Genomic DNA, 21,850 nt, shown 5'->3' with positions numbered 1-21,850 from the left:
TGAAAAATGTTCAAACAGAAAAGGGAATTTTTACTTACCTATCAACTTTCGCATTATGGCAAAGATTGAAATGGTACCATTGTATTTTATCCTTGCCTTAGAAATTAATTTTTTGATAAAACGAGTGAATTTTTGTGAAATACACTTTTGGGCTTAATTGCCTAAACTTCTCAAAATGTGTCGGATGATAATTACAGGTGTCATTAATTTCAGTCAAATGGATGAAGCTACCAAGCCCGCGGGAATAATCTTCCACTTTATTCCCTTGTGACGTAATGTACCTATTTTATTGCAAGCATTCCAAGCCTTCCGATTGGTCGGCTAAACTTTGCAAGCCAATCAGAATATTTGAATGCTGGGAAATCTGAAAAGTGAAATTACATAATCTCGAACTTATCATGATTTAAGGAAATAAGGTGTGTCAAAACTGAAAATGGATTTTCACTCGCAATCAGTCTGCGCATATCCGAGATGACGTTATAGAATTCACGTAAATAGGTTGCTTGTTTATTTATGTATATTCAGTTTGCTGAAAATGCCAGTTTGTCCACTCAAAAGTAGCAAAAACAATAATATAAACACTGAAGGATAAAATATCAAGCCTCTGTGACGTCACCTTGAATATGTTTTCTGTTTGTTTACATTATGGTTCTGCTAACCTTATTCTTGAACAACACGACTCATTGCCATGCACGACTGTAATGTTATTATGAAAATTTTGTTTGTTACCGAGGTTAGATGTTGTACATCATTGACGACTACTGTAGGACTCACTAAATTTTTCTGGTTTTCTTTCGTTTCGATTTTGAACTACATCTCTCTGTATTATATTTGATTATCATGTAAAATGTTGATGTTCCTAATATAGAATAAACTTCGGATAATTATTTTTATTGTAGGTAATTGTAAGATTTGTTTAAACCTAATTTTTTTTCAAAAGTACATTTTTTTAGGCAGAGAAGCTTTGCCACTATTTGTATGCGTTGCTTGGATTTTCTTTTCTGTTTTTTCTTAAGTCAATAATGTGCCAGAGTTGAGTCGAAAATAAAGTCCTATATGCAACACAGGAATGAAAGTCGGTTATTCCCTTGTTGAATATTTTTTAAAGCGTAAGCTTTTCGCCTGAAAATTACGAACTCTCATTATATTTATGTGTATTGAAAACATTGACATGGTTGCTGATATTCTCGATTAATCCTTCAAAACATGATTGAATCGTTATTGAAGTAAGACATTACAGGATGTGAAAAATCTTATATTCGGAAATCATACGGGACTCGCTTCACGAGTCTAGTTACATTTTTATTATTATTTATTTCATATTTCTGTTACAAAAATGTTGTTTCATCGTAAACAAATCCGCTGATGAGATGATGCGATTTCATAAATTTTACGCACATGACTCGTTTCGCATAAATTTGTATATAAATTCTATGTACATGTGAACAAATTTTGGTATAGAGACCGCGGAGGAGTATAACTGGTAAATTCTGAAGTATGTATCACCTTCGATGTAACGAATAAATACTATTTTACAAAGAATACCTTTGCATACGAATATTCACTTTTCAAAGATGCATTAAAATCGTCTAACCAATTTCAGATTTTTATGCTTAGCAGACGTAATTGCACCCGATCATTATATTTTCGAGGCAAAATTGTTCAATTCAATCTAGATCTTAAAATCTAATTACCTATGTCCAGGGTTATAACTGCAAGTAGATATATGATTATGAATGATTACATCTTGCTGTTGATTATTCATAATTTAATCTTATTGGATGTCAATAGTTTTTATATTCTTTTTTTTTTTAATGTTTAATATAGAAATCTGAGATTCTTATATGTATCGATGTGCCATTCGACATTATGAAAAATTGTTGAGAGTTATCCGATTGAAATTGCGCATAAGTACAGCAATAGTGGAATTTGTTATTGTGAAACTTCAAACAAGCACCTTGATCGTACAATAAATGAAGGACGCAAAATTATTGAAAAGGGATCTTCTCATTCTATTTTTTCACCATCATTTGTTACATCGCTCGCGATTTCCGAAGTTTCAGGAAATGCGCTTTCAGAAATCTTCGCCAGTTCTTCCGCCATCGTTTTTCCGGTTTGTTGAACCATTTGTGAAAAGTAACCATCGCGATCCTTCAACAGCAAATGCGGATGGTCGAACTCCTGTTATAACATCGTGAAGAATGAGTACCGTTTTATCATCGATGCTCTACTTGTGCAATCGATTCTTGCAACAACTAACTGAAAATTATACACTCACCACGATGCGGCCGCCATCCATGACCAGAACTCGATCACTGTCCATTATCGTGTTCAACCGATGAGCCACTGTCAACACGGTGCAATCAACGAACCTTCGTCTGATGGTTCTTTGTATCAAGGCATCGGTGCTGTGGAATTAAAACAAATCGAATTGACTAATTGAAAGCAAATTTCTCTATGCAGTTTCATAAAACACCTGATTTGTCTGGTCCTTCTTGAAACAAAAGTATCAAGTTACTGATCTCTCCTGCTGCATTCGAAAAAATATCGCTGCATTAAATTTAAACGCACACTTGTATACACGATAATCTCAACAACTCCATAACCGATTTTCATACAATTTTTTAATAAGTTTCCGCATCGTGTCTGAAGTGTCATTAGAGGTATAAACCAAAGTCAGCTCACCCAGAAGCCGAGAAAAAAGAAATGGAAGTAATTTTCATCTACGCGAATACGATGAATGGACGGCGTTTTTTTCAATTAATTCATAAGCGGACAATACAATTTCACAATCGATGTTATGATGAATTTACTGACTTGGGATCAACATTGGCAGTAGCTTCGTCGAGCACGAGCAGCCGATTATTCCTGAGGATGGCTCTGGCCAAGCAGATCAGCTGGCGTTGTCCAACGCTGAAATTGGCTCCGCCTCCGGCGACGGAAAAGTCGAGGGAAGATATGACGCCGCCAAGTTCCACTTCCCGAATACTGTTCCACAGCTCTGCGTCCGAATACTGTTCGAACGGGTCCAAATTGTACCGCAGACTCGCGGAAAACAGAATTGGCTCCTGGGGAATGATCGAGATCCGTGACCGCAAGTCGTTCAACCCAATGGTCTTGGTGCTTATTCCGTCCAGAAAAATTTCCCCATCTAGTCCGTCTCCGACCAAACGAAACAGCGCGGAAATCAGCGAGGATTTTCCAGCTCCGGTTCTTCCCACAACTCCCACTTTCCAGCCGGGTCGAATGTTCAAGTTCAGACCCTGCGGTTGATCGAAAGAGAAATGCGGCCATGAAAACTGTCAACTCTGTAAAAACTCATGGTGCATCTGCGGTTGTATTGTTTTAAAGTCTAGCCTGAGAGAAAAAAAGTATCACGAGACAAACATGAGAAACGTAGAGAAGAACAGGTCGTTCAAATCGAGGCATTGATTACACTTGAACTTCGGTGTACACCTGAGTTCAAAATTTCATGAAATCCTAGTTATAGGCTACCATGAAGTCTTTTGAATTTTGTAAACCAATTTCACGAAGCCATATAAAGTCTCGTAAATTCCCATAAGGCCCCATGAGGTCCTGTAAATCTCATAAAATTCCGCAAAATCATAGGATCAAGGTGATGACACGTTTTGAATTTCTTGAAATTTCATAACGGATATCAAAATATAAAATACACTTGAGGATGTGCGCTCGGCCGACTATGGCGCTGTAAATGTCTCCGTGTTGCTAACAGAACTGTTTATTGTAAAAAATTAGCCGTCTCAGATTCATTATTTCCAAATGGACATACTTATAATTTCTCGAAGCCTTTGATCCCTCAGTATATCAATGGAGACTATAAATTGAGAGCACTAGCAAATAAATATGTTGCACACACCTTCAATGCCGGAGGCTTGTCGATTGAATATGTCATAGAGACATCCTTGAAGTCAAGAGAGCCCATCGAAGGCCAATCCGATGGAGGAGAGTTGTCGAAATCGAATGGTCCCTCCTTGGGTAGATTGGTGTACTGTAGCAGTCGTTCGACCGAAGTCATCTGAGAAATTACGATAGTGATGTTCCTCATGCCCTCTTGAACCATAGCATTCAAGATAAGTGATTGTGAGATAGCAAGTCCAGCAAGCCCTCCGGAAGTGTTTTCTGTAAATCGTAGCAATGAGGTTCCAGATTTTATCGCTGTACTTATCTGCAGTATAAAATAATTAAAACGGAACATTACACTGACCATCATCCATCAAAACCAACGAGAAGCAAACGCAAGCGATAAACAGCCACGAAATTAAATCAAGGGCAAAACCGAAGGCAGTTGATGTGGCAATAGTCAGATACCAAGCGGTGGTGTGCGTGTCTTGATGAAGGTCGAACTCTTTTCGCAGCAAGTTTTCGACCAAGGGTCCGCTGCTTCGTATTGTTACCAGTCCATCAAGGGTTGAACTGACGAGCGAAAAAACGGGGCTCTTCGCTGAAATGGTCAACCGCACAACATTTCACAGTACTCTTAAAATTTCAAAGCATGATGGCTTTTAAATCTGATTCATTAGTGATTGGTCGAAAGAAGTGCGCCGAAGGAAGCAGCATGTTGCGAAAACTGATCACCATGAAATGAAAATATTTTTTTTTTCTGTATTACCATAAGTTTGGAAGATTTTGAAAAATCCTTGATAGTGGTTTACTTTTTGAACGTCAGGAACCTCGTTTTATAGGGCCGATCATAAAACACGTAACACTGTTAGGGGGGTGGGGAGGCCTGTGCAATCATCACGCGTTGTCACATGGGGGAGAGGAAGAGTCGAGAAAAAGTCACGAGACGCAAGCGTAATTCTCTAAATCAACATCACTAACCCTTAGCTGGCTTTGTCGAGTACGAAACGTGACACCCTTGCTCACGTTCTTTTTAAACTAATGAGATTGGAGAAAAAAATGTTTGAAAAAATATAAAGAAAAAACAACTTATTTTTCCGATGTATTTGGAGTTTCAATATTTTTCCAGACTTAGTGTTGATTTCTTCAAAATAACCTGTATTATGTTTTGAAAAACAGTTGTAAGATACGCTGATAATTTTTGAAAATTGAAACAACCAGTAATTGACTGGCGATATGCATTTTAGTGGTTGTGGTATGAGACGTCCCAGTATGCCATTTATGTTATGCTGGGGAAGTGTGCCAGCTGAGGGTTAACAGAATTCGACGATTTCGTCCTTATACGTATGTAATGCCATTTTGATGACAAAATCATTCATCGGTGTGGTATTTTCACGAGAAAATTGCCCTAGAAAACAGGCGAACGTTATAATATAAGTGATTAGCGTACCTCTGTTCTTGGGATGACCGAGTGGTTTTACTTCGGAATGAGCATACGCTGACCTACGTATGTAGTGCCCATTAATTAGTTATGTGAAATGTGGTTGCTGATGTTCAAATAGTAAACACCAACCATCAATTTTGTGACACCTTCAAAATTTAGGGCACTCAAGGAAAACATTGATATCTGCATCACATAAAAGTCAGTTTTTGCCGCATAATGGTTCCTCAACTATCACTTACTGATGCCCTCTAACCTCTTTAGACCCTGCGCAGTTTTAATGTAGTAAATCATCATGGGATAGAAAACACCCCCTACAACGATTGCCGGAATGATCATCCAGTTGTTGACAATGAATACCATTGCTAGCGATCCAATCACTGTAGTAAAAATCATAATCATCTCCATTATTGCCTTTGGTAGTATCTCATCCATCGCACCTACGTCCTTTGAAAATCGGTTCAGGATTCTACCTGAATAAAAATTTCTTGAATGTATTAACGCAAGACCCTATACCAAAAACTATCATTAAGAGTCAGAGTAGTTGCCCTACCTGAAACTGGTGAAAGGAATTTATTTCCACAAACATGCTATCTGATATTGAAAACCTACCAGATGGATTAGTGTTGAAGAACCTCATTGTTGCTTCCAAAATGTTCGAGAACATGGCATTGTGTATATTGCGACTTGCGTTCATGCTGATCCTGACGAACAGTATGTTGCTCAGTACGACGATGATAGTGCATCCGGCGATGCAAGCGGTATAGACCCAAATTCCCACATTTTGTCGCAGCAATCCGCGTTCATCGACCCACTGCGATACGGAATTATTGTAATCCATGTCACCAACGACGGATTTGTTAGATTGCAACGTGGATTTGAGAGTTTCCTGGTTAGTCCAATACGTCATCCAGTAGTCACATCCACTGGCCGCCACTTGTCCGGCTACGAAGGCCAGAACGACGATCCCCAGTGTGCACAGATTTCCACCAGCAAAAAAATAGCCCCGGTATACTTCGCTTGATATTGATCCCGTTGCCATTTCCTCATCGTCTATGTTTTCCAATTCCTGCATACTCTCGGTGTGTTTTAGTTGCTGTTCATCGTTACCTGGAACTACGTCCTTTGTCTGAAAACACAATTGATTTTTCAATTAATTCCAGATGTTCTCGAAAATTTTCATGTCAATACCAATATTTGCGAAGTTGAAATTCGTCATGCGTACAAAAGTACCTCAAATTCTGTCGCGTCTGCGTCCACTTTTTCCGTGGACTCGGCATCGTCGGATTTTTCACAATTCTCGAAAATCAAATTCCGGAAGTTTGAGGCACTCAACTCCTGGAACGTTCCTTGGCATTCAACGGTACCCTGAAATAGGCAGCAAGTGTAATTCAGATGCCACATGTAGGTAATAATTAATACGGACAGGGTTATGTATTCTGTTACGAAATGTAAGTTTGACCCGGAGACTCTAAGAATTCGTGGTCACTTCACAACGAACTTGGAAAAGAACATATGATTTCGTAGTTGGGAATCCAGAAAACGTCTAGTGTCTGTGACAATTCGACGACTTGATTTCAAGTGACTCGATGATGAATTCCTTGATCATATTTCAGATTATAAAGCATTTCTCGAGCTTACGCGATTAACGAAAATAACAGTGTCGACTTGTTCGAGATATTGAAGCTGATGAGTAACTATGATCCGTGTTTTTGACTTTAGGAAACCATTGATGCACTTCTCGAAAAGATGACGACCAACTCGAGAATCCACAGCGCTGAGAGGATCGTCGAGTAAGTAAAGATCGGCGTCCCTGTAAACGGCTCTTGCCAAGTTTACTCGAGCCCTCTGACCTCCTGACAAAGAAGCTCCCCTCTCGCCGACAAGACTCAGATCCCCTTGTGACAGTTGGTCAAAATCTTTGAGAAGGGCGCAGGCTTCGGTCACCTGTATATGGAAGTTGTTTATCCTGATTAACAGAATCATTCAAACGGATTGGAAATTTCAAGTTTCAGCTTAATTCAGTTGCACAAAGGTCTTCGAGTAGAATTTTCAAAGATGAGGAAATTTGTAGGTTTTCGATAGGATGGTATATGATTCTGATTTCATGGAAAGTTGGAAGTAAATGAAGAAAAAAATCCAAGATTTTGAAATTTACATTTACAGCGGTGTGGTTAAGTGACTTTTTGGTTTGAAAAACTGATTAGAAGTAAACAAAAGTACCTTTTCTATCTCAAAAGGCGAATGAAATCTAGATTCATCTACAAACACTCGTAATTGATGGACGTTCTCAGTCTTGAAAGTGGGTGAAAGCTAGTTTTTCAGTTGAAAATATTTTCCAAAAGAAAATCAGTCGAAATGATGCTTGCCGTTACAGAGTAAGAAGCAAGAAGAACTTCTTTTACTGATAAATCCTGAAAATTACCGAGAAGAGCCTTTACTTCTTTGTTCGTCTTTCACGAAAAACTAAATCGAAAACTTCGTTAAAATTCTAAAAAAAATAAATCCAAATTATGATATCTCGAGTACGAATCAACGAATTTTAATGATCTCGGTTTCGATCAACGCGGCTTTTTTCCCTAAAAACTATTTTGATTTTCTGTATTTTCCTGTTTCCTGAATTTTTCGAAAACCAAATTGAAAATACAATTTTCCAACACTTTGCGAACGTATCAATGAATTTTGATAATTCTGGTTTCAATCAACTCGTCACTTCTGAACTGTGAAACGATCAGATTCTAAGGCTGATAAGCCCGGTGGTTTTCAATGTTTTTGCTAAACAAAATAAAAAAAATATTTCTATCATGATGTCTCGAGAACGGATCAACGGATTTTCATGATTCTGGTCTCAATAAACGCGGGCCTTCTAAGCTGAGAGCGGATGAGATTTTGGATTCGATCGCTTCAGTAAACTCCAAGTCATTGAATGTTAAGCTTGCAGAAAAAAAAGTGTCACATAATGTATTCTGAACTCAAAATGTTCATTCAAGCGTCAAGTTCGCTAGCTGTCCAATTAGTGTCAGCCAGATAAGCAGCTTGTTATTCGGTTACATTCCGCAGAATTCCGTATTTCTAAAATTCCTTCGAATTGCATAATAATAACAGAAAACGCACCTCTTGGTACCGCTTCTTCTCGTACGGCAGACCGAACAGAATGTTGTCGCGTATTGAAGCGGAGAAAAGCCAGGAGTCTTGACTGGCGTAAGAGACGCGAATATCCCGACTGGTTATTTCGGCTTCACTTTCTTTCCCCGTGAAAAACGACAGCTTCCCAGCGCCAACCGCCAGCTCTCCCAGAATCAGATGCAGCAGTGACGACTTGCCCGATCCAACCGGTCCGAAAAGCGCGCACGAACATCGGTTTTTCACTTCCAGAGAAACCGCGGACAGCGTTGGAGGAAGGTTGCCGAAAATCCAATTCGCCGCGACCGTGTCCATCCGTATTCCAACTCCGTTTTCAAGTATTTCTAATCTATCCACATTGCGAGGCTCGTTTCCGGTGCAGGCGATTCGAGCTTTTTCCACGCATTTAACTTCGTCCAGAAGTAAGAACTCCTGTTCAATCAAGATCATCGGTTTTGCAGTTGTAAATTAGTCAAGTCTACGCAAAATAAGATTGGTTTTTGAATTTGAAAAACTAAATCGTGTTTATTTTCACAATCAGGCTGTCACATGAACGACTATAAGATTCATGTAGTACGATTTTAGTTCCACGATTAAAATAAGAACGAACAAATATTTTCGAAAATTCGGAGAAGCTGTTTGGAATCTTAATTCAGCTGTATGAAAATTATTGCCTAAACGCAGTTTTACTATTTTTGGTTAAATTTTGAGATGATATTTTCACAACGGGTTTCGATTAGTATATCTACAGTATTATTCAACCAATTATCGATCAGGATCAGAAATCAGTATTTCCGATTGAATCTCGAATTTTTGAGACGCGAGTACTGGTCAAAAAACAAGTCCTGATTCTTGAGGTTGTTCTCAATCATTCATGTCTGAGATGTTACAGTTTTTACTCATATTATCGGGAACTTTGTCGATCATTTTCATATGAAAAATGCATTTCAGTAGTAATTTTTGATTTTTTTTCATTTCTGAAATCCAACTTTCGCTGTACTGATATCTCAATCTTTGAATACGGCTGGAAAATGTTGCTGTATTTTCGCAGAATTTTGCAAACTGTTTTGGATTTAAAAATATGGGCGGTCTTGAAATGACAATATCTCATTATCACACACGGATGATTGAAGATATATGGAAAAAATCAAAGCATTGTCATTCGACCAGTACTTCTGCAAGAAATAATTTAGACTAAATGAAAAATTTCCGATCTTGATCAATACTTTATGGAATGCCCGATTTGTATATCGTGGTGAAACCAGATTTCATAAAATTTGTCTGGTGAGCTTATGAAGCCGATATCTTTGTCCTCGGAATCAAGGTTTAATGGATTCGTTTGTCTCGCAAAATGCGAATAGATATACGAAAGCCTAAACAGATCTCCCTGGTTGATGTAATACGATTATAGAATTACTGACTGTTAATCTGTCCAAGGACACAGCGGCTTCACCGGCAAGGATGAGCGCCATGGGAAAGTAAACTCCGCATGATATTCTCAGCGCGTTTATCAGACCAACGCTAACGAAAGCCGTTTCCGCTGTGATCGTATTTCCGTTGAGGACAAAACTTATCAGCGTCAAGTAGAGGGTGATTCTTCCCGACAGCATTATTATGCTCCAATTAAATCCTCTCAAATACGAAGCGTAGCTTATAAATTTCAGCTCCAAATCTCTGACTTTTGATACCATTTTGATGAACGGTTTTTCCCAGGAATACATTTTTACCACCTGCAACGTAATTAAAAAAATTCCAACTTAGTTGGTTATACCTTTAGGATGAAAAATAATTTTACATATTATTGCACTAGACTCATATTTTGCTTGAAATGAAATACATGCACCGAACGCTGAAATACAACTCAAATTACACGCAGGTTTCAGGAATATTACCAGCCATTTCATGTGAATAATTGTGATAACCGACATCAGATGGATTTCAAAAATTCCGGTGAGTTTTACAATTTTACCGGCTTTATACTTACACAAATATGAAATTAATTCGGGAGATTTAGTCTGCTTTCGATTCGTGAGTCTAGGATCCCAACCGATTTCAATAAATTTCAGTGACTTTATATACATTCCAATATTTTCACTGGATTCAAAAATATTCCACAGGATTCCGATACCTATCGATAAGCCGTCAAATTTCGGAAAAAAAATGTGAACATAAAGAAGGAACAAAAATATTACAGCTTGCCGGAGGGCAAGAAATCGTCATATTAATTTTGAATTTCAAGTAAAGTACACGAGCCCCATTTGTTTTTTCTTTATTTCTTAGGCAAGACAGTTACTTATTTAAAAAAGCAAATTGAAAATTTCGACAAATGAAACTTGTTGTGCATTGTATCCCACTTCGAGTATGATATGAAAGTTGAATCTATTGGTCAGAGAATCAAAAATTGCCAATAATACGGGTCTGCCTGTAACATCACCTGTATTCCAGAAATCAATTCGGTCATCTGTTGCACCCTCTCGTCTGTTTTCCTAGCAATCTTAGCCCTCAACTTTCCACCGACGTGACTGAAATACCCTTGCAGAAGCAGCGTCTGGGTCACCATGGCTCCGATTCCTATCAACGCGGCGACGCCAATTGATAGCCACATCACGTATCCAGTTATCGCCAGCTAAAGTTTACAAAAACAATAAAACGTCGAAAGCGTTTTACACAAAGTTTTAAAATGAATATACGTTTCAATTTTATTGCCAAGCATTTGCAGATCACCGAGAAGAAACGGTGAAACTCAGCAAACTGATCGTTCAACTGCGCATGCGTGAGCCTTATCATATTTTATTGCAGGCCGATCAATTCAAACATGAGCTGTCAAAATCGGCTTGCAGAGGTTATGCAGAAGATGCGAATTTTTTTCAAGTCAAGCAGATCTGAACAAACAGTTTGTGTAGCAATTCAGAAAGGCTTTGCAAACTTTTGTCGTTCACTGAATGACGACTAAGGACCGATGAAAGTCATCGTAACAATGTAATTTCAACTCGTTTGACGTCTCATAATCTGTTTCAAGTAAGTTGGCTCCCCTACCTTGCAGACACAAAAATTCCCGCAGCACCCTTTCACCGAATAATAAATCTTTCTGTACAAACAAGATATACTTAGTTTGATTATTTTACGCATACGCAGCCTGATGAGTTGAACAATTTTCTCTCAGTATACAAAAACTTTGAACATATGTCGAGGTTTCGACGCAGGACTTACCAGTATATTCTGAAATCATTTTTCTTCATCTATTTGTGAGGCGTTGTCCACCAACTCAGCCACTTTTGATTTTTTATCCTCTCGGATCTGTTCCATAATTGGTTGAATAGTAGAAATACTCAGAGGTATTTCCTGTGAATTTTTCTCCGTTTTTGTTACGTACTCAAAGAATAAGTTATGTTTATTTAAGTTATGTGTATTTAAGTAAAATTAAAAAATCTGGAAAAATTCACCGTCATTACCTTTAAGTAGTATTAATATACCTACAACCAATTATGAAACAGATCCGAGAGGATAAAAAAAAATGCGGGTCAGTCGGTGGAGAACGATTCTTACATGAGGTTATCATTTTTTCAACCATAATTTTAAGGGTGTGATATATTTAATCACTTGTGTCTTGAGTGAACATATACTTATATTTTACCTAAAAAATTGTAACACTTCAAACACGATTGTACGTATCTTCGGCTCGGACTTTATTGAGCTGTTGTAATTTCTTTATGAGCGTGTATTATAATGTGTACTATATATAATAGTGTACTATAATCTACTCAAAAATCTTAAGCATTCTCATTTATTACCGTTGCTGTGGTTTTATCGACAGATCTTTCACTGGCAGTATTTGATAATTACTAAACACAACAGGATTATTCAATTCGTGGGATCAAGAAAATTTCGACTTTGGGAATTGTAGAGATTATGTCAAAAATCACAACCTACCCGAATGAAATAGTTTATTACTTTGTAATATTACCTGTATTGGCATGATCCAAAAATGATGAAGGAATATAAAAATGCTGTCAAATCGAGCCACGTCGTTGCTTATTAAATTTGCAACTTTGCCAGCTGCTGTGTTGTGGACCGCATTTTGATCAAGACGTAAAACCTGAAAATGCAAGGATTCAAATGCGGTTGATACTTATAACACCTTACTTCTCGCCTGCGTGCAGTCTTGTCTATCCAGTACTCCTTAAATTTTGCAAAACAATCTGAGATATTTAACTCTTTATAAACGTGTGAAAAAGAACAAAATTTCATTGAATTGTGTATCCATTGGCAGATTGACATTTCATCTGATTCGAACACAAATTTTATATCTCGAAAGCGTCTTTTCTGTAAACAACTCAGATTTGATTCTCAGGATTCAATGGGTCGTAATCAGAGTTGATTGTAGCTGCGGTGCATTTTTTCCAAATTTTTCAAATGCACCAGCGCCGAAAATTTGTGCGTTTTTCTGGATTTTCAAGAAACAGCTGAAACCATCACATTTCTAGCTTCTTTTAAGGAGGAATGCCGATAGAATTTCGATAATATCGAGTTTTTCGTTTTTCAAATGATTGAAAAAGATGTGATAAAAAATTCCTTACAACAGAATTGAGACTATGCCAGTGTGCGACCTAAAAAAAGACCTCAATCTTCCGCGATGAAAGCGAGGATGAAAGTGTATACCCAAGGAACTTTTTACGCGCTGAAAACTTGCTGCAAAAAGTTGCTTGCGCGTACTATTCCATAGCAGAAGATAAAAATTTTTTTTAGGACGCGTACTGCCATAATTTCAATTTTGTTATCAAACCCTCACCGGAGTCCCCCGTTAACATTTTTCAGTACCCTGGAATTCTTCTTGTTCTGTCATATCGCCAGGCAATACAAGCTCGATATTTTCCCAAGTAATGTCCAAGACTCTTTGTAATCGTGTATCAGGATTTTCGTCATATTTTCCAATCGATTCACGCAACTGATTACCTTTCTGTAAATCAGAGAACAGCAGGCAACCCTGACGCGCATCCCGATTTGCTGTGTGCGGAGATCAGTGTGGTGCATGATGAGTATGCCGACGAATATCACGAGGACCAAAAGTCCGGCGTAAATGAGAGCCATGCTTCGTGTGATGCCACTTTCGACCCGATCGAAGTACTCGATGATCCACCCCTGGAGAACCGGTTCAACGACGTATAGAACCACGCAGAGGAAGAAAACGAACAGCCCTTGAACCATGTAAGGCAGCCAGAATATCCGCGTTAGCGCCCATCCAAGGCTCGGTTGCCTCGTTCGCTTCTTTTCGCCATCTTTATTCAGGATCCTCGTAGCTTCAGATTTAGCCAATTCCTTGATCCACTCTCTGATTCCATAAATAAACAGACTTACATTCATTTCCAGGAAAGCAGACAGCTGTAAACTCGATGAATTTGAGCCCGATTATCATCACCCTAAATAACTAAATAACACCCTAGATTTGGTAAAATATCGTGGAACCACAAATGTTCCGAATTATGTGCGATATCACTGATAATAATAATCGTATTAATAGCTGTTCGGAATATTCAAAATTAGAAAACTATTCGAGGCAATAGAAGTTTCGGGCGAATATTGTTAACCAAATTTTTTTTTATTTTAAACGTACTCAAAGTATTTATTACTACACACTCTGCTGTAAGAGAGTGGTCCTATGATATACAAACAGCTATCTTGCGTTGAACTTTTGAATATAATTTTTCGGATACAGAATTACCTTTCCAGATGATCGCCGAGTTGTTCAGATTCATCGGATTTCAAGGGATCGTACAAATCTGTTATCTGTAAATCATGCTTTGCCCCCTTCCAGAAAATTGGCAGTGTCCATCTGTATGCAAATATGTTCAACATGTGACGATGATTGTACTTTAGCCGGCAAAATTCGTGATTTACGTTTTTGTTCTGAATCATGTAACGAATGCATCGACTCAAATTGCGACACAAGAAAGCAAGATCCTACAATAAGGTAAAAAAATGTCTACGTGTTAATTATATCGTCACATTGAATTATCTATAAACACCCGGGGTGGTCCCCGTCAACTCGAACAGATCCTGACACCGATTTATTGTGGTATTTCACTCATTGTAAGAAATTTTCGTGTGTTGTGAAAGTTTCTTTGTCAGTTTTCGTTTTGGAGCTACAGAATTTTCACTTTTCGGTATTCAAATTTCTCGATGGATCGTATTTCAAAATCGAAGGATTGCACGCGTTACGTCCTTCAGAACTCGGATTCTTTACCCAGACTCTTACAGTTACTTTGCACCCTGCATCCTCGTCATATCGCCACCTCACTGTCTCGGTTTCCATACCGCATCAGCATAATCCTCCCTTTACACCCAAACTGCAACTAGCCAGTGCCCTTCATCCTTCCCCTCATATATTCACACTCTCAAGTCATCTTCCGTTCCCCCAACACGTGAATTCACCTCTCCTCCCTTCTTCGTTCTCCGCATCACCACTTGTTTTGCAATAAATGAATTATATACTCGAACATTAGACTCTTCAATGTAAGATCCTCTAATTTCCTCTTCGCTCTTGTACGTTTGCCTAGTCGACGGGTTACGAACCCGAAATAGACCGTAATAACTCCACGGCTAGGTGTGAATGCGATCATCGATAGCCGCTCGTCGTGATCACAATTATGGTGTAAGTATATGTCAGGTGGGGTCTTATCACGTCACTTTGCTACCGCGCGTCTCCGTTTAGAGTACATCTCATGTACTTACACCATGATCACAATCAGGCACCCCGCAACATACGGCAGAAATACATACTACAAAAATGATCGCCGTTTATTTCATCTCTGTAATTCAATTTTCACAATTTTTTGGACTTACGGAATATATTGTTATGTATAAAATACTGTTTTACAAAAGGACTCCCTCCCCCCCCCCCCCCCCGCCCCTTTTGAATTTTTCACAGTTTTACATGAAATCCTATGAATCAAGCCGAAATTCTTAATACTTTGACCGAAATGGCTTGTGCCTTTATTACTGAGAACTTGGAGAAATATTGCCGTGCATGGTACACAGGAGTAGCAGAATGTCGATATAATATCACTTGTGCTGTAAAAAGCTGTAACTACAATAGAGAAAAGAAGAATAAAATTGAAACTCGGGAACAAGCTAGTATGGCGGAACCTTTTATTTATTGGTTTTCAATATATGGTGGACTTGGTGTTCAACGGATGCAAAATACTTTTTTACGCATGCTTCACCGTCTATCATCCGTATGAAGCAGTGTAGTTTTTGTGTCTACGAAGCAAACCACCTTATCACATTCAGCGAATTGTTGGCACGAACGCGGTTAGATGAGATCATCTTTGATAATTGTAAACTTTTTACTTTTGGTTGGAATGATTGAAAATGAGTGTTAGGATCCGTAGAGTTTTCGATACAGTTACTAAAATTCGTAAATGAATGAATTTATAAAAAAATAGAAAATCCTTATCCGTTCTTAAAACTCTGTAACTTCTAAACAAAGGCTCAAACTATCTTGAACAAAGTATTAAAAGTTTCCTCTTCAGTCGTAAAAACTCATGTAAAAAAACGAAAACTCAAATAGGGGGGTTTTTGGTATAACGAGATTTTCTATTTATTTGATTGTGACTATCTATTCCGTAACCCCCAAAAAAAAAAAAAAATGTTTCACTTATTCGCATAGAAAAGATAAAACGCAGTCCTTTCTGTGGTGTATATTTTTTGCCACAGAACCCTTCAATTTCGAAATACAATCGTTTGAAAAGTTTGAATACGAAGACATCGAAATTCGTTACCTGAGAAACGGGAGCTGAAAGAACATCAATGATAACTGAAAAATATTTCTTACAGTGAGTGAGCAACCACAATAAATCTTTGGGTAAATCTGTGAAGTAAGGGCCCAATCGAGTTAACGTGGATTACTCCTCACGGCCGCCTTTATGTGCCGATAAATATTTCTAAAATGTCGATAAAAACAGCGTCCACGACTTAATCTGTGAGTATTCGAACATTGAGAAACCGTTGAGTTTCAAATCGTAGCTGATCGCGTACTCGAAATATTTCGAAATTAAATATTTTACCATTTTGAACCGTATATAATATATATAATATGGTACATGATATTTCTCCAATTTGGTCCGCAAAGAATTCGACATTATGCGTCATGTTTACTTTGAGTGTTAATCATCTCCTCGAAAAAAAAAACATTTTCCATTATTTTTATACCTAATTTTGCAAGATAAACGAAATTTTTGCTGTAGTTATATTGCGAAGAATTTTTTCGATTCCAAATGAAGATCATTTTTTGGAGCTGGAGCAACTAATGTCGTTTTTTGTAATTTTTTGGGGATGATTTATGACATTGATGACAATGGAATAATCATCATACTTTACCCGAAAAACAGTGCGCTCAAAAAATTGGACGATTCTTCAATATTTTTCCGGCGCCTGCATTCTTTTCGATCCCCGACGTCCATAATAACTTTTTTTCTTTTATGTATAACAATAGTTTCCTGTTGTATTTACTATTCCTTTCAACCTAATAAGTGAAAAAAAATTAAAGTCAATATTGTTTTGGCAACAATTTTTTTTTTCCTCACCGCCTTTTCTAATTCGTAAATTACTAATTTCGAGTACTTCTTGTTTTGCCTATCCGGAATTTGTAGCGATTCGTTACTCTCTAAAAAAAAGAATGTAATTCAAAAATGTAAAAAGAAATTCAAGAAAACTGAACTGTAATGCAAAATTCTTCAATATAATTGGTAAGGAAATGTTGAGAAAAGTGGTAGAATATGTGATCTGAAATTGTTTAAAATATACTAACAGCATCCGTAAAAAATTCTAGATAAAAAATAAACCATTCAAAGTTCCAATCCCTCATCCAAATTCGCTAACCGATCAACAAAAAATATACGTACTTGCGAAAATTCATCACTTTCAATACACACGTGGTAACTTACTGTTTTTAGCACTATTGATTTCACATATTTCCTTTCATATTATATCCAATTCAATCCACTCGCACGTAACGACGACGTAACGTCTTCTGTAATTAGAACGATCAATTGGCCGCAGACTGTGAGATCAGGTGTTCCGAGTTTGAAAAGAATATCAAATATATTGAGGTCAACTTTAGCAAATGCCGTGAAAGTCATCATGCTCAACGTCTAATGGGAATACTAATACTAAACTGTTATCAGTCTTGTAGATGCGTACATCTATTGCAATATATAATTTGTGCAAGATAATGCAAGTATTGGCGAGTTAGCGCTTGATGCGTGAAAAAAATATCGACGGTACGGAATAAAGGAAATGAAAAATTACCCGTAAAATGCGGAAATTCTATGAAATTGAATTTATTCATCATATGCTTCTGCAGAATTCACTTACTTTTTTTTCAACATTATCAAACATTTTTTTTTAATCACTACACGCCTAATATAGATTTTTTTTAATCACAGTGTCCGCCACAATTCTTTAACTGGATGTGGTAAAATATTGCAATCGAATACTCGATTTTTTACTATCCAAAATTTCTTTCAAATCGTTCGAGCTACTCTTCCTGATATGTTGAGCACGCTCGTCAATTTATTATCTGCAGAAAGGCAGATATGGATTCGAAAAGTCTACGCGCCGAGAAATAATTTATTTTTCCACACACACTGGGAAATTATGCATGTATTGCAGAGAATCTTGGAATAATGCTTAACAATGGTTTCAAAAAATTAACGTCACTGAATTACTATTATATATACTTTGAAAAGCCTTTCATCGCTACTGAAGTTGCGGTGCTCCGAGTTTGGATGAGGCTGCCAAGTATAAAAAGTCCAATCATGATCGTTTGTAAGTGATGATTATGTTGACTGACATCTTTTTGTTCATCCATATTTGCTATTTAATTATTATCAAGGAGGAACGATAGGCAGTGAAATTACACTTTGCACTACAAAGTACACTTTAGTCAATGAAACAGATGAATTTTCAACCAAAGATATGTCATTCCTATAGCGTCTCAGGCGTTGGTAATTGCGAAACATGTGGCAGAATAAGGAAGAAGAACGAGTGTACCAGTCGGAGAAATTAGTTAAAATGATTCGACGTATTGGTTGGTAACGAGACCGTAACTACATATAGATACCACTGTTTGTGACTAGAACACCAAGTAAACTGATGTAATTGTCACGTTGTAATTTTGAGGGAAATCGTATTCATTGTAGCATTGCAGCCGAAGTTGTGGAAGATTTCCGATAATTCAACAACAATGTTCTTGTGAAAGATCAACGTTAAAAATCTGATGGAGTTGTCTGATTCTCATTCTGAGGTACATACTGTACTGTATTTGAGGATTTAAATTATTAAAGAAGTAATAATTTATCCATATTGTCTTTGTGGAGCATCAACATGAAGAATACTGATGGAATCAATAAGTTCCAACTTCATGAGGACATGGGAGTTTAGAAAATCGATCAATTCTTCCGAATAATCGTATAAAAATACAGGGTGTCCCAAAAGTTCCGAGATGGCTGAATCACTTGAAACCTTTGAGTAGTAAAAAAAATGATGGATACTAAGGTCGTAGGGGTTCAAGTGCTAAGGTATTGATCCCACCAGCATAATCCTCTGAATATATCATTTTTCAGCAGTTAAGGCATCTTTGAGGCAAAAAAAACCTATGTTTTGAAATTTCTACTGTGCGCCCTGCTCGATTTCGATGTTGACGTATATATCTCCAAAAATCGACCAGGGCGCCACCTATACTCGTAATGTCAGAAGTCCCGCCAAGCAGAAAGACCCAAGTATGATCCGCGAAAGCCCATGCCAATAAGAAGAATTCTATGATTTAACTTCCAACGTTATGAGCAAATTCGAAAGATTTTCACAGTCAGAAGAATCGAAGTACAATCGGCGATGTGCCACTTCAATATTTATGAGCAGCTCTGATCGGCTGATTCATACAACTAACTAGGCCCTATCTATTGATGATGATGTGATAATTTGTTTGCGGGACGATAGCGACGGAGTCGGTACCACGCGGCAAGTCAAGTGAAGCTCGGCGTTTCCAGCCGTGCTCCGGCAGTATTTTACCGAGCGCACTCATTTCTTTGCCGATCGGCGGAATGAATTTACGATATTGTATGAATCGGGTACATGGAATCGGGCGGGAAAAATTCTAGACGAATTCTGACACGTTACAATCTTATAGCTATAGTGGGGATAGACTGATGACGTAGCGTTAGGCCGTCGTAGATCCTTCTACATAGCGGTAGGTATGTTTCTTGACGGTTTTACATAATTTTCATCGTGATAACTCCATTATAACTAGAATATTCAGTGGATTGCGTTGAAATAATATTCTAGTATAATGTAAACTTTTGTTAGTGCCATATTATTCGAGTAAATGCCTCGTGACAACAGTGATTCCAGGTTAACCATACACATTTTTGAATATAATTAAAACGATTGGTTTTATGACAAAAATATCAATAAGATAATTTTCTACAAACTTGTTACGTCCCAGCTAAAAATTATGGCTGCACCCTCTCTGTATCGTAACCTACCGACGTGCAATTATCATAAGAGAGCACACATGCTCATACCATTACAACTCGCAGTTGATGAAACAACGAACGAAAATAACGAGGCTAATGTTCTGAGAGAAAAAATTCAAAATCTTGAGACTGAGAATGAAAAATTGCAATGGCAAATAACATCCGAGGAACGTCTTGCAAGATCCACAATAAAACGTTTACAAAATCTCAACCGATATTTGAAATCGAAGAAGCATTTCGAAAAGGAATTAACCTCAAAAATAAAACAGGTTTTGTCCTCCGTGTTCATATGTAATCAGCTTAACGTTATGCTCGGTAAAAAAAAATAAAAACCAATCAATTGCACTACAGAAGAAATCTCAACTGACTTTACCCTGAGATATTTTAGTAAGCGATGCTACATTTATATGAGATCAATCTTGAATTATCCACTGCCTGGATTATCAACTTTACACATTGCCTGCAACGGCAGTCGGCGACAGGATGTATCCCTTGCGTCTCAACTTCTTTCTCACTCTACTGCTACTGCTTTGAAACATCATCATCCTGCAGTCGATAAGGCACTCGCAATGAATACTGGAGATTTTATTGAGTTAGTTAATTCGTGGTTTGACGTCATTAATTCATACAGACCTGTAGTACCAGTTTTTTCTTCAAGAAGTGGATTTGGAATGAACCTGGAGGCGCAAACTGAAATACTCGACAGAATGCTTCACGCCATACACTGCATGCGCTGTATTGAAAACAAACCACTTCAAACGTTTCAAAAGGTTTAATGATGTCGATCAACTCATTAAAGGCTCTTCGAAAAGATTTAAAAGTGCGCTATGATATATCATATATACTGACGCGCAAACTGAATCGAGATTCCTTGGAAAATTTTTTTTCTCAGCTCAGAACTCGCGGTGCATTAGATGACCATCCTGCCCCAATGAATGCATTATTAAGAATACGCATGATAGTCCTGGGTGAGTGTTCTCTGATACCTGAAGTAAACAAAAAATAATCAGATAGATACCTTGCAACTCCTAGGATAAATAAATAAATATATAGACGAATAAAGAAATAAAAATTGAACTCATGTTTGTATGTCCGACATATTTTGTTACAGGAAAGAATCCAGGTATTGTACAGAGAAATACAAACACTGTCGATATTGCACATGACGAATACGTTGTGGCAAAAGTTCTTCAACGAGCTTCGATCAGCGTGCCTGAACCTAAATTGGAAATCGAAGTTTTCTTGGAAGTGATTTTGAGATCCTTGATGGTGTCGGTACATCATCACTTGCTTCTAGTAGCAGCAGCAACAATCACCACGGCTTTCGTAATAGAAATTACCTTGAAGGAGAAACAGCAGACGACGCAATCAATTACTTGGCTGGGTGGGTGGCAAGAAAATACCGCGATACCTATCCCAATCTTGGTGATTATTTTTACGTACGGATGGCAGACCACAATTATGCACTTCCAAACTGGACTCAGCGTCTCTCATATGGTGATCTGACAGTACCATCCGCTGAATGGGCTACAAATGCTCTAAGGTTTGAAAAATACTTCAAAAAACATCACGGTGAATCGGGAGATGCGGCATGTCTGCAAAAGGGAAAAGGAGTAGTGGCAAAACTAGTTAAAAGAGTCATGCGTCTGACAACCTTACCAGAACCTGTCGTGAAGCCTTTCATCGGACAGAGAACTTTTATCCGAATGAATTACCTAAGCTACAAGATCAAAGAAAAAAAACGTTAAAACGTAAATTCGTCGTTGCAAACCGTGAGAGTGAAATAAGAATGCGTATTCGTAATAAACAGCACAAGATTATTGAATAGATTGTGGAGTAAATGTTTTACTTGTTTTACATATTGCGGGATTGAAATCATAATGAATCCCAATAT

General features: G+C 37.7%; 2 protein-coding genes across 4 annotated transcripts; one reads left to right on the top strand and one right to left on the bottom strand.

The window, feature by feature from the left end:
• Nucleotides 1–1,334: 1,334 nt before the first annotated feature.
• Nucleotides 1,335–17,927, bottom strand: LOC107225951 (ATP-binding cassette sub-family C member 4-like). 3 transcript variants are annotated; one of them, XM_046739760.1, is made up of 18 exons: nt 17,798–17,927; nt 17,326–17,453; nt 16,802–16,946; nt 14,145–14,255; nt 13,379–13,754; nt 12,390–12,521; nt 10,860–11,051; nt 9,847–10,155; nt 8,417–8,857; nt 6,944–7,249; nt 6,536–6,670; nt 5,915–6,431; nt 5,545–5,775; nt 4,226–4,462; nt 3,878–4,140; nt 2,818–3,263; nt 2,279–2,408; nt 1,335–2,181 (listed from the first exon to the last, which is right to left on the bottom strand). In XM_046739760.1, exons 3-18 carry the CDS (start codon nt 16,882–16,884, stop codon nt 2,008–2,010), a joined length of 4,083 nt encoding a protein of 1,360 aa, XP_046595716.1. In that variant the 5' UTR covers nt 16,885–16,946; nt 17,326–17,453; nt 17,798–17,927; the 3' UTR covers nt 1,335–2,007. The 3 variants fall into 3 exon arrangements, with proteins under 3 accessions (XP_046595716.1, XP_046595717.1, XP_046595718.1); XM_046739761.1 differs by having other exon boundaries at nt 17,368–17,453; XM_046739762.1 differs by lacking the exons at nt 12,390–12,521; nt 13,379–13,754; nt 14,145–14,255; ... (1 more) ...; nt 17,326–17,453; nt 17,798–17,927 and adding an exon at nt 11,462–11,485.
• Nucleotides 17,928–20,732: 2,805 nt separating this feature from the next.
• On the top strand, nt 20,733–21,797 carry LOC107225950. Its single transcript, XM_046739766.1, has 2 exons — nt 20,733–20,924; nt 21,068–21,797. The coding sequence occupies exons 1-2, from the start codon at nt 20,735–20,737 to the stop codon at nt 21,460–21,462; spliced, it is 585 nt and encodes a 194-aa protein (XP_046595722.1). The 5' UTR covers nt 20,733–20,734; the 3' UTR covers nt 21,463–21,797.
• Nucleotides 21,798–21,850: the final 53 nt, after the last annotated feature.

This window comes from Neodiprion lecontei, chromosome 5 (genome assembly GCF_021901455.1).
Source record: "Neodiprion lecontei isolate iyNeoLeco1 chromosome 5, iyNeoLeco1.1, whole genome shotgun sequence".
Classification (NCBI taxonomy): Eukaryota; Metazoa; Arthropoda; class Insecta; order Hymenoptera; family Diprionidae; genus Neodiprion; species Neodiprion lecontei.
Note: the sequence above shows the minus strand (reverse complement) of the source record. Positions and strands in the feature narration are given on the sequence as shown.